The sequence below is a fragment of the Anabrus simplex genome, chromosome 8 (genome assembly GCF_040414725.1).
Source record: "Anabrus simplex isolate iqAnaSimp1 chromosome 8, ASM4041472v1, whole genome shotgun sequence".
Classification (NCBI taxonomy): Eukaryota; Metazoa; Arthropoda; class Insecta; order Orthoptera; family Tettigoniidae; genus Anabrus; species Anabrus simplex.
Window position 1 is genome coordinate 48,576,706 of NC_090272.1, and position 12,764 is coordinate 48,589,469.

The 12,764-nt window shown below is 39.6% G+C and overlaps 1 protein-coding gene across 1 annotated transcript in view; it reads left to right on the forward strand.

Annotated features, from left to right (window-relative positions):
• Positions 1–12,764, forward strand: part of Khc-73 (Kinesin heavy chain 73) — a 471,364-nt gene that overhangs the window by 311,467 nt on the left and 147,133 nt on the right. The window contains exons 15-16 of the mRNA XM_067153111.2: positions 4,331–4,477; positions 10,730–10,891. Coding sequence (XP_067009212.2) covers positions 4,331–4,477; positions 10,730–10,891 — 309 coding nt within the window. The remainder of the gene's footprint in view (positions 1–4,330; positions 4,478–10,729; positions 10,892–12,764) is intronic.

Consider the following 12,764-nt stretch of genomic DNA (forward strand, 5'->3'; position numbering starts at 1 on the left):
AGCCATGTAGAACAATGAGTGACGAATTTTGGACCACTTCTTGTAATCCCAAGGTATGTTACAAAAATAGGAAATTTCAACCTTCCTAACTTGTCAGGGATGGGCGTGACTAGAAAATATTTAACCCTTCCAAAGCTATGGAGGACACTTGGTTGGTCAACATCCTAAAAGGTTGATAAAAATGTATGATGGTGATAAAACCTTACTCTGTTTTCCTACAGTGTTCAAAGAAGTCTTAGTGGTCAACTTCAAGGAACTGAGATTAATACTGTAACTTTTCCTTTTTATCTCATCCCTCTGTTGAAATATGATATTTTATCTCAGACAGAAACAAATGACAGATGGATTCAATATAATGTATTCATAAGCTACAGTAAAACCTCGTTAAGGTGTTTCTGCAGGGGACAAGGAAAAAGAACTTGTTAAACGAGAAAACGTACTACTGAATACACAAATAAAAACTATCCAACAGGGATGTGGAAACGCTAACTATGATTTTTTTCTGACATGAGGGCATTTTATGTTCTCTGTCCGTGGGTACAGTGAAAACTATACCTACAATTTCTAAATATGAGAAGAGGGTATTAAAATGTGTGAGAAATGCAAGAGAACATGTATGAAAACGTTTTCTGCTCGGGCTTATAAAATAACAGCTGTGCACTGAAAGATATGAAAAACACCAGACAACAAATATGAAAACATTTGCACATGTGCCCATAAAAATATCAGAGTATATTTCAGATCACACTCTTTCTAAAATAAGTATCAGGAGAAGCCGTTTATTTCAGAGCAGTGGATTGTTAAACATTATTTTCTGGTTACACTCTTAGACAATAAATTGGAGGTCATATTCGACCATGTGCGTCTGTGAGAGAATTACTTTGGCGGCCATTTTGTATCCAAAGAAACTTTGACCGGCTCCATTGATCGAGTCGAAACTCAAAGGTGCTAGTTTCAACATTCTATGCGCATAAAGATGCGGATGCCTGTCCACATTCTGACAGGTTTTAATTTTATCTTCAGTAGCAAGGAATTCCACAACTTTTTCCATATTCATAACTAGGCTATCACAAGACAAACATGTACCATGCTAGTCAACTTCACACGATTATGTTCCTAGTTCAGATGTAGGCTATCACATGACAAATATTCGCTACACTTCACTGTGCCACTCAACACCAAATAAATGTCTAACTTCTGAATGGAATGGGAAATACAAGCACAAACAGGCTCACTGCGTTATTCAGCAATCTCACTGCTAACCGGCAAGGAAAACTGAGCATTTGTGAGACTAACGGCATGCTCCCTGAAGGTTGAACTTATCGTGTGAAGTTCAGGAATTCCCATTATCACGCAACTTTGACAAGGGCTCTTACCCAAGTTGGAGATCACATTCCTTTCACAAGGGACAACAAATAACATTTTCAGGGCTAGGAAAAGTGTGATCGTACTAAGCAGTAGTAGCGAAAATTCATGACGTGGTAAGTGAGGTATTTTTATACAGATTTAATACGATAAAAATAGTGACTTTGAATGTATGGCATGCTAAGCAGGGAAATATCTTAATGAGGAATGCACTAACGAGGTTTCACTGCATTTACAAATAACATGAAAGAAGTAAACATGTTTGTTTATACTGTTGGTTTAAACAGCATTAGGAGAGTGGTATAAATGAATTTTATATATGTATAGGAAACAGAGCAGTGACTTACCCTGTAAGTACATATAAAAGCAGTACTGTACATTGGTACAAAATTTTTGGCTGCAACCTTCGTTAGTGGAGGGTGGTGGTAGTCGTAGTTGACAAGTAGACACTGTTATGAGGTAAAGAGAGGATGGAGATAAACGAGGTGAGAGAATGGGAAAAAGGAGAAGTTACCTAGACCTGAGCACCAATTGAAGTCTTTAAGGGCAAGTGGATGGGAAGATGGGGGTAAATATTTGAGCATCAAATTAATGTGGTGTAATGATGTCAGGTGTGAATGGAAATAGGAAGATCCGTGTTACAGGGTTTGCAGATACTTCAGTAGCAGCATATTCGTTTGGTTAGAATATTGGTAGTTAAGCCAATGTAGAAAGCGGGGCGGAGTCTACATTAAAGCTGGTAGATGATGTCTGATGAAGTGCAGTCATGACAAACTTGCATGGGGTAAAACTTAGGTTATGCTAGCGGTATTTTTTTGGTATTAATGATAGATGAATTTTGTTTGTTTGTATTTTCATTTAATTGGTCTACTTATGCAATAACATCAAGTTTTTAAACCACAAAATATCACAAAATGGATCGTAAATGTGAAATGTATTTTTAAAACAAATAGTGAAATACACACTAATTGCTGCAATATTTGGATTTTTCTCAGTATAACTAAAAAGGCTGTTGAAAGATGATCCAGCACAAAATATATTTCCTGATATTTTAACTGCAAAAGTTGACAATGTTATTACAGAAATAAGATACCATTGCTTAAAAGACTTTCAGAACTCTATTTCCTACAAGGCTATAGTGTACAACAATTGCAAGCAGAAGCTGTTTCTGAAAATACAGGAAGTGATGAGTGATAACCATATGAAGCAAAATATCTGACGATTATGGATTGTTTGCAGTGAAGCCACATGGTTGCGTACAACAAATGTACCAATAGACAGTGCGGAGGAGTTTTCTGCATACGGAAGAATTCTTACAGACAGGTGAAATAGTCTCCTCTGTGATAATCCGGAAACAATGATGTGCTTGTATTTTGGTGTTAAAATGAAGTGAGAGAGTTAAAACAATGTAATTTTTCAGTGGGTATGGGTGTTGGTGCAGTTCACAGTGAGTGAAAATGATTGAGTTTTAGTGGGTGTCTAAAGATGATCATTGGTGTAGGGCGAGGAGGAGAGAAGGTTGAATGCTTGTTTTAAAATGTGATTGATTTTATGGAGGTCAGGATGATACATGATTATGAAGGGCACTGGGTTTGGTTGCTTGAGGAATCTGGGGACAAAGTCAGTGGCTTGTGAAATCTGGCAGTCAAGGAGTTGCGTAGGGTAACCCCCAACAGTGAAGACCTTCTTCAGATTGTTGTGGTAGGGAGCATGGGCTTCAAGGGTTGAGCCCTTTTGTAGTTGAGGTATCACTGATGGTCAGTGCAGTTTAATGTGCTCAGAAGTATTCTTTCTACTATCATGGAGGTGGAGGTCAGTGTCAACAAAATTTACATTTTAATGTATATATACAAGTGAGGGCTTGTGGATAGAAGTGAATAGTTTCTACACAGAGTTTTACAGACTGAACATCGAAGACATAATATTCTGTAATGAAGAAAATTTATTAGTATTCACCACTTATTTAGATGATTATTAATTCTTTCCGTCTGCCTCTGTGGTGTAGTGGTTAGTGTGATGAGCTGCCACCTCCGGAGGCCCGGGTTTGATTCCCAGCTCTGCCACGAAATTTAGAAAGTGGTAAGAGGACTGGAACGGGATCCACTCAACCTCGAGAGGTCAACTGAGTAGAGGGGGGTTCGATTCCCTCCTCACCCATCCTCGAGGTGGTTTTCCGTGATTTTCCCAATTCTTTTCGAAGCAAATGCCAGGATGCTACCTAAGTTAATGCTACGGCTGCTTCCTTCCCTCTTCCTTGTATATCCCTTCCAATCTTCCCATCCCCCTGCAAGGCCCCTGTTCAGCATAGCAGGTGAGGCCGCCAGGTCAAAGTACTTGTCCTCCTTTCCAGTTGTATTACCCGACACAGTGTCCCATGCTCCAGAACACTGCCCTTGAGGTGCCGTTGCTGAGTCTGAGGAAAAAACCAACCCTGGTAGGTAAACTGATTAGGAAAGAAAGAAAGAAAAGATTAATTCTTCCCCCTTGTTTTGCTGTTTACTATTACTATTGTCTTGTTATTGAGTGAATCATTTTATCCTCTAGATTATGCATAGCATTTAGATTTTGTTGTTGCACAGTTTACAGTATCTCAATGAGTAGATACTGAATATGTGATTTTTTTGGACATAAATGTCTTTGAGCTGGGCGTCATCCGAAAATTTGTGTAACGAAATAGTGTGATGTAACAAAATGTGTGACATGTTACCTAGCAACAGCACCTCGAGAGCTGTACATGCCGTGGATCTGTATAAAGAGATCTATGCAAGCCATAGATCTGTATAAAGAGAGCTACACATGTTGTGGATCTGTATGAAGAGAGCTGAATAGGCCATGGATCTGTACGTCGTGGCCATTCATCGGTACTTCACATCATAGCCTGCGCAGTTGCTAGGTAACATTGCATCACAGATTTCATTGAAAGACGTATTTATGAGTATTTGATTTTCCATTTTTTGTATTACAGAAAGGTTCATTTGTTAGCGAGCCAGCAATTTTGGTTAAACGGAAAGGACTTGGTAGTCAGGTGTGGTCGATGGAGAAGTTAGAGAACAAGTTGATCGACATGCGAGAACTGTATGAAGAGAAGAAGGAGAAGAATTTACCTCTTGGGGTAAGTTTAATAACTTTAAGGTTTTGGATGAAATAGTAGTTCCTTCAAGGGTACCATATGTTAAACTCCAACTCAGCGGTAGGAGTTCCGGGCATAGGACTGCTGTCTTGCATGCACACAATAATTGTCATCATGTTTCAAACCAATCTTAGATGTGAAACTTCCATGGTCTGTTAAATTCCTATTTAGTTCCTTTTCTGGGTTGAACCATTTTTTAAAAGTTTTTTATGTACCTTATGTAGAGGTTGTCCACCTTTCAAATACGTTGCAGTATTCCTTATCGAGGCAACTGATGTAAATAATTATGATCAAGCAGGAAGAAGCTTGGGCAGATCGTATTTCATAGTCTAAAGAGCACACTCTCTCTCTTAGTCCAACCCTTTGCAAGGGTGTAGTGGCATCACGCGACAATCATTTTGGTGATCTTCCTCCAGGAGTCTCTGCTTTGGGCATGGTGACTTGCTTGCTGTAAGCTCATCCTGGTCAAGTTCTTGATCTGGTGCATCCATCATAATGGTGCACGTCCTCTAGGTCTTCGGCCTTCAACTTTTCCCTCTATGATAAGTATTTCCATTTCCTCCTGTCTTCTGGCAATATGACCAAAATATCTGAGTTATTTATGGTAGATAAGGGTCGACAGTCTTGTTCTGATGCCGAGCTGTTGCAGGATCGATTCATTAGTACGGTGTGCTATCCATGGTATTCGCAGTAATCTCCTATAGCACCACATTTCTAGAGCATCAATCCTGTGGCGATCCGCCGTCTTCATCGTCCAAGTTTCTGCTGCATAGATCGCGATAGGGAAGATCAGAGTTCGTATGAGGGTGAGCTTTGTCTTGGAAGTGATGGAGGTGTCCTTCCAGATACGAGTAAGTTTTGCTGTTGAATTTCTCGCAATCACAATGCGCTTGCAGATCTCAGGTTCACAGTCTCCGTATTTGCGACAATAGATCCTAGATACTCGAAGCGACTGACAACCTCATAATCCGCAGTTCTTGTTATGGCAGGTCTGTTGTTATTAAAACGGTCTACAATCATCACTTTGGTCTTTTTATTGTTGATTTCAAGACCATATTCTCTGCTTTGCTCATCTAACCCTCGCATGATGGGTTCTAGTTCATGATCATCTATTGTAATAATCATAGTGCCATTCGCATATCTGAGATTGTTAATTTTCCTGCCACCAACTGTGATGCCGTCACTCCAGTCCTCGAGAATCTCCCTCATAATATACTCACTGTATACATTAAATAGGAGGGGGCTGAGCTGAGTGGCTCAGACGGTTAAGGCGCTGGCCTTCTAACCCCAACTTGGCAGGTTCGATCCTGGCTCAGTCCGGTGGTATTTGAAGGTGCTCAAATACGACAGCCTCGTGTCGGTAGATTTACTGGCACGTAAAAGAACTCCTGCGGGACTAAATTCCTGCACCTCGGCGTCTCCGAAAACCGTAAAAGTAGTTAGAGGGACGTAAAACAAAAAACATTAATTAACAGTAATTAAATAGGAGGGGGGAAAGAATGCAACCTTGTCGCACTCCAGCACAAGTAGAAAAGATGTCTGAGAAGTCACTATTAACTCTCACTGTCACAGCATTCGAAGAGTACAATTGTTGAATCAGGTACACTAAATGTCTCGGCGTCCCCATCTCAATGAGTATAGCCCAGAGTTTTGACCATTTTACCTTGTCGAAGGCTTTCTTGTAGTCCACGAAGCACAGGAACATCTTGATATTGTACTCCCTTGTCTTCTGTATGAACTGCCGGATGTTTAGGATCTGCTCATGAGTTCCTTTGCCTGGAACAAACCCGGTTGTTCCTCTGAGATTTGTGGAAGTAAGAAGGTCTTCAGCCTCTCGTTCAGCACCGTGAGGATTATTTTACTTGCATGGGAGAGGAGGGCTATCATTCGATAGTTTGCACAGTCAAGTGGAGAACCTTTCTTGAACAGTGGTACGAAGACGGAGTGGCACCACTGGTCCGGCCAATTTCCAGATGTCCATATCTTCTGACATAACTTGTGCAAGATGTCGACACCTAGGTCACCCATGTTCTTTAGGATTTCAGCAGTGATTCTATCTTGGCCTGGTGTTTCCCAGTTCCGGAGGTTTTTTATTGCATGTTCCACTTCTTTTCTAAGGATCATTGGTTCAAAGTCTGTTGGGTTCTGGTGACCTGGCATTGGTTGTGGGTCATCAGTGAACAGCTTGATGCAGTATTCTCTCCATACTTTGGTGATGCCCACTGCATTTGTGATGATATTCCCTTGGTCATCTTTAATAATCTGAGTTTTAGGCATAAACTCTCGCAGAAAATTGATATATATATATATATATATATATATATATTTCATATGGAACAAATGATCTACATTATTTAACACAAATATGTACGTAGTAAATCAAAAATGAATATCAAGACTCTTCAGCCAGGAAAGTGCTGGAGTTGATGCTTTCATGAACTCTTCCCAAACACCTGTGAAGCTACGCTGTGGACACTCCCGAATGATGTGGTTCATCGTCTCTTCTTGAGCTCCGCAGTCGCAAGCAGGTGAATCTAGCCATCCCCATTTGTGCAGCGTTGCTTTGCACCTACCGTGACCAGTTCGTACGCTGTTTAGTTGGCATCACATAGCTCTTGGTAGATCAGTTCCTGGAACATGCTGGGAAGGATCATCTAATTAGATTTGATGAGATGATGAGAAATCTCTCCAGACTTTGTTGATGTTGAAAGGCCCTGGCTGCTTAATAATGTTATCATCCCAAATGGGCTTCCTGGATTTCAGACGCATGGTTGGTGGATTACTCAGCACTGACTGAATCGGAAGGTGTTTAAAGTCAGGACAGATGTAAGTTTTCCAAGTTTGGGCAGCAGCTTGTTGTCTTCTTAGTTGTGGAGGAGGTGTACTTGCCAGTACGTGCAACCATGGCACAGGGTTGATCTTAATGTGCCCGTTACGATCCTTAAGGTCTCATTGAGCTGAGTATCCACTCTGTGAGCATGAGCACTTCTATACCGTACCGGTGCACAGTATTCGGCAACAGAGTAGACCAGTGCAAGGCTTGCCATACGAAGAGTACTTGCATCAGCACCCCATGTTGTGCCAGCTAGTTTGTGAATGTGTTATACCTGGTATTAAATTTTCCTGCACTATTCTCGAAGTGTTTTCTGTGAGTCAGAGAACGGTCCAGAGTAACTCCCAGGTATTTGGGGTTAGGATTGTTTCTCACCCTTTTTCTGCAGAATGTAATGTTCAGCTCTTGTTTGGAGATTCTATTGTTAAGGTGAAAAGCTGTGACCTCCATTTTTGACGGGTTTGCGCAAAGCCTCCATTGTTTGAAATACTTTTCTAGTTTTTGTAGATCCTGTGTCAGGATTTCTTCTTCTTCTTCTTCAAGATGGTTGGTTTGAATTGCTATGGCGGAGTCATCAGCATAGCAGAACTTACGGGACATTGTTTCTGGTACATCACTTGTATATAGGTTGAAGAACAATGGGGCTAAGACATATCCTTGAGGAAGGCCATTCTTCATGGTGTACGACTTGCTCATCTTGTCACCTGAACACACTCTGAAATAACGATTCCTTAACATGGTAGATAACAGGGCAGTGAGTCTTCTAAACGTAGTGCTTGTTTTATCTTCAACATTAATCCATCAATCCACACTCATACGCAGCAGGTAAGTCGATGAAGGCCACGGATGTTTTCAATCCTCGTTGGAAACCTGATTTTATAAAGGATGTTAAAGCTAAGACTTGCTCACAACAGCTTCGTTTTTCCCTGAATCCAGCCTGTTCTGGTGGTATTCTGCTGTCTAATGTACAGTATATTCTGTTATAAATTAGGCATTCCAGAATTTTATAGCAAACGCTGAGGAGTAAAATTGGACGGTAGCTTGCTGGGTCGTCTGCTGGTTTCCCAGGTTTAAGGATTGCGATGATTTTCGCAATTTTTGAACTTTGGTGGTGTTTGTCCTTTGGCGATATCTGAGAAGAAATTCCTGAGCCACTTCCTGCCATTACTTCCTAGGTGAGTTATAAATTCTGGGAATATACCATCGAGACCAGCTGCTTTTCCAGATTTCAAAGATCGAATTGCTTGATTGAGTTCAGCACTCGTAAAAGGAGAGGAATAAAATGGGTTATCATCCAGCTGATCATTGATTGCTTTAAGACTGTCTTGTATAATATTGTACTGGTAGGCATCTATCGGAACATCTTCTGTCCTCTTTTTAATGTGTTGTGCGATGGAAGATGGATTAAGTTCAGTTCTGGAAATCGGCAGTGGTGTTGCTGCTCCCTGGAGTGAGTAAAATCAAGACATTGTGTTGTGGTATGCCAGTGCTCCCTTTTTTTGGGTGTTCAAGGATTGTAGAATCTGCATGCCCAAGGCAGGATCTCCATTTTCTTCGTATGCTTTAGCAAGCTCTTCAGTCTCTTCATACCAGCAAGGAATGTAGTTCCTTCTATACCCACGAGGTATGTTATTTTTTGCTGCTCCAATAATTGTTCCAACAAAGCATTTATAATTCTCTAGTTTAGGTGGAATCCAGCGAAGATGAGAATCAACCTCATGAGAATACTTCATCCATTGCACTTTCTTGAAGTTCCATCCGGGTTTCTGTTTTGTTGTAATTAATGCGACTTGTAAACTGATGGTTAAAATAATTGGACGATGCTGGCTGCGTGGAAAACCTGATAGTAAATATCTTGTGTGAGCTAAAGGAATATGGTTAGCATCCATTGTTATTAGGCAGAGATCAGGATTGGTGTCTTTACGCCATCTAGCAGAATGGAAAGATTTTTTTTGTCTTTTGCATCTTAGGACAGATGAAGTTGGTTCTGGTCCATCCAATCTGATAGCTTTTCTCCGTTTTCATCATTTTTGTCATACCCCCATACTTTGTCAGTAGCAAGAAGTGACACTGTAGTCGGATATGTCCTGGCGAATGTACATGATAGAACCATAAATCTCTGAACCAAGCACGCCTACAATTTTATAACCGGGTATTCTTGCTCTAGAGTCTACCTGATCGTCTTTTAGATGGGTTTCTTGTGGAGCGATGAGATTAATTTTATGTTCTTTAGATAATTTACTCAGGTATTCGCATTTATCTTTGGATATGCCTCCAATGTTCAGTTGTAGGACACGGGCACAAGGTCCATTGCATTTTGAGTTCTGTGTGAATTGGCTCGTAAAGGAGCTGTTGGGATAAGTTTGTAGATCATAAAAACCGGGAGAGATACGAGATCTAGTTCGGTTACCATTTGTGTAGACTTTCTGCCGTCCTGCTCTTGCAGTCCGTTGCCCAGGGTACACCATCTTGGAGGTTGTCTACACGTCGTACCAAAAATTGCCCTTCTTAAGATGGTTGACAAAATGGGCAGGCTCTGTGACCTAGGCAACCACGTGAAAAGAGAGTAGAGTGCACATCTTCTTTGTGGTCTCCATGGTAGTGATGGCAGACGAGACGAAATGGGTGCCAGTTAGGGCAAAATGTTTAAAATAGATATAAAGAGTTTCCCTCTAAGTAGTGATATCTGTGGAATGATTGTAGCAGTGAACAAGATGGCAGATATTTAGGGCACAAAACTGATAATAAATATGACCCTAAAACACTATTAATTGAATGTGGACTCACTAGATAATACTAACTTAAACTCAGCACCCAAAATAAAATCACAAATACCGACTGGAAACCACAAACGAAGCGCAGTTCTCTTTACAGATGGATATAAGACGCACTACCACTGCACATATTATTCACTGGTGGTGCTGGAACAAAGTCAGAAAATTGATGTGCATTACTGGAAACAGTTGTTGTATCGCTTCAAAACAAAACTAGGCCACATTTAGCCTACCCTTTTGGGTGTAAAGAAGTGTCACTTGGTGCTTCTCAGAGACATTCCTGCAGTGATATGATTTTATTTTATTAGTGTCAGGTTCCGTTATATTTAAAATTTCTCAAATTGGAGATATGGTTCAACTTCTTTCAGGACAGGTAGATGGTATTGGTGTCAGAAATTACTGTGACACTCTCATGATTGATTGTGTTATCTCGAAATGCACGACTTGCTATAACCTTAACTCGTGTACTTGTTTACATCAGGCTTCTGCTTCTAGCAAAGAGACAAATTGTTTCTTGCAGTGTAAGGTACTTGCAGATTTTAATATTTTATGTTAGTTTAAAAAGGAATTATTACTCAGTATGCTGTTATTGTCAATTTTACATTTGAATTTTGTTTTTCTCAATAGGATGTGCCTGCGAAAGGTATGGATCCTTTCTTTGAGTCCCAGGAGAACCATAATCTAATTGGTGTTGCTAACATTTTTCTGGAGGTTCTTTTTCATGATGTGAAGTTAGACTATCACACGCCTATCATCAGCCAGCAAGGTGAAGTAGCGGGTCGGCTTCAGGTTAGTAAAGTGCTGCGTAATATATCTTATCTTTCACCCAGATATTGTTTTATAACTAGTTAAAGTACCCGTTCTTCGTACAGATCTATCAGCAAGGATTTAAGGCAACACTCCGGAGATAAAAATCAGTATTTCGGTCATTTTGGTGAAATTTTTTCATGACTGAAATTGAAAGGATTGAGTTTCTTTTTTCTTGTCACGAATTTATTTTGCTGAATTCAAACGATTATCACTGTAATAATGCTTTGTTTGACAATTGTAATTTTACATTTAAATCCCATTTTTCTCCCATAACATTCTGGCAAATGTAACAAAATTTGTATTGTATATGTATCACAGCTATATTAAGAAAATGTGGAATTTTTGATAGCAGAATTTTTTCAAGTAGTAGGGATTTTTAAGTCCAAAATTTTAGAATGTGAAAATTACACAAACTTCAGTACGATATATATATCCTTATATACATTATGTACAGAAAAATCGATGCGTATTTCTTTTAAAAGAAGAAGTATCTGCCTAATCGAAATAGACTTTCAACGTATTAGGTCGTGTTACGTACATTTAGTACCTGTTGAAGAGATGTTAAGTACAGAACAAAACTGGCCATCCGGACACCAGTTAATTCAATTTCATGAAAAAAATGGAATTAAAAATTAAATATTGTGGAAAACTATTAATTGTATATGAAAGAAATGTTTTGTGATATCTCTACTTATATGTAGGTGACATTCCCAGAAATTTTCGTGAAAATCCATGCATTAGCTAAAAATATCTTTTTATCTCCGGAGTGTTGCCTTAAGTAGTTAAATTAAGGTGGCCCAAAGATAAATGTATGTCTTACAACTCACTCTTGTAGAAAATATTTATGACCTTCTCATCGGGTACGAGAGCATATCACGCAAAGCTGGCCATGATTGAAGCACTGGTCCCCGTGCTGCACCACTCTGCATTGCCTGCGCGGGTCTAATTTCTTCTGAGGTGGAGCCATTTTGGATTAGTAGTAGCCAGTATATCGACTGAGGTGTAAAAGGAATATTACCAGTGTGAGGGGAATTTGGCAGAGTTGCAAGATATTTATAGACATAAGCATTGATTTCTTTTTTTACATAATCCCAGAACTGTGGGGTTAGATATTCATTGACCACTTACAATTCTGTTGGATCTTCTCTTTACCATGGAGTGAATTTCACAAACTGCCGTACATGTGACATCAATAAGTTTATTAACTTCAAGTTCTCAAATCCAGTCATTACTGATGTTCCTACCTGTTAATGTTGTTGTACCCTATTCAAATCTTGAATTATCCATTGGCACTGGCTTTTCGGAAATAAAATCAGATTCACCTTCACCAATATCATTTGAAGATGAATTATTTTCACTTCTCACACTTTCATCCTGAATTTCAATGTCAGTATTCATAAGCCAGTCATGAATAACATCATCTGCTCCACTCCAGGCCACTGTCATATTTGTTTACAAATAACACATGGTGAGGTGCATTTTATTTTTCTTGTTGTAGGACTGAGTTACCATTTATGATATAAAAATGAAGTTCAGGTATTTCCTGAACATCTGTTGGTTACATTTTAAAACTTACAGAACAAACCTTGCTGGCTCAGTAACCATAAATATGCATCTGTAGGTAGTCCATGTGCTGAATTTCCTTAAAAAACTGTTAGTTAGGAAGAAAATGCATATGATGCTTCTTCTAGAAAATTTAATTTCAAGGCCATACTGTGTACTTCTAAAATTGTTGGGAAAGTATTCGCAAGAAAGAAGTTGCATGTGCCTGTCAAAAGACCAGGAATGTTGTTGTGATTGTAGTAGTGCCATGTGCTGTGCAGTAAGTTGTTTGTGAATTGCAAGAGTCCGT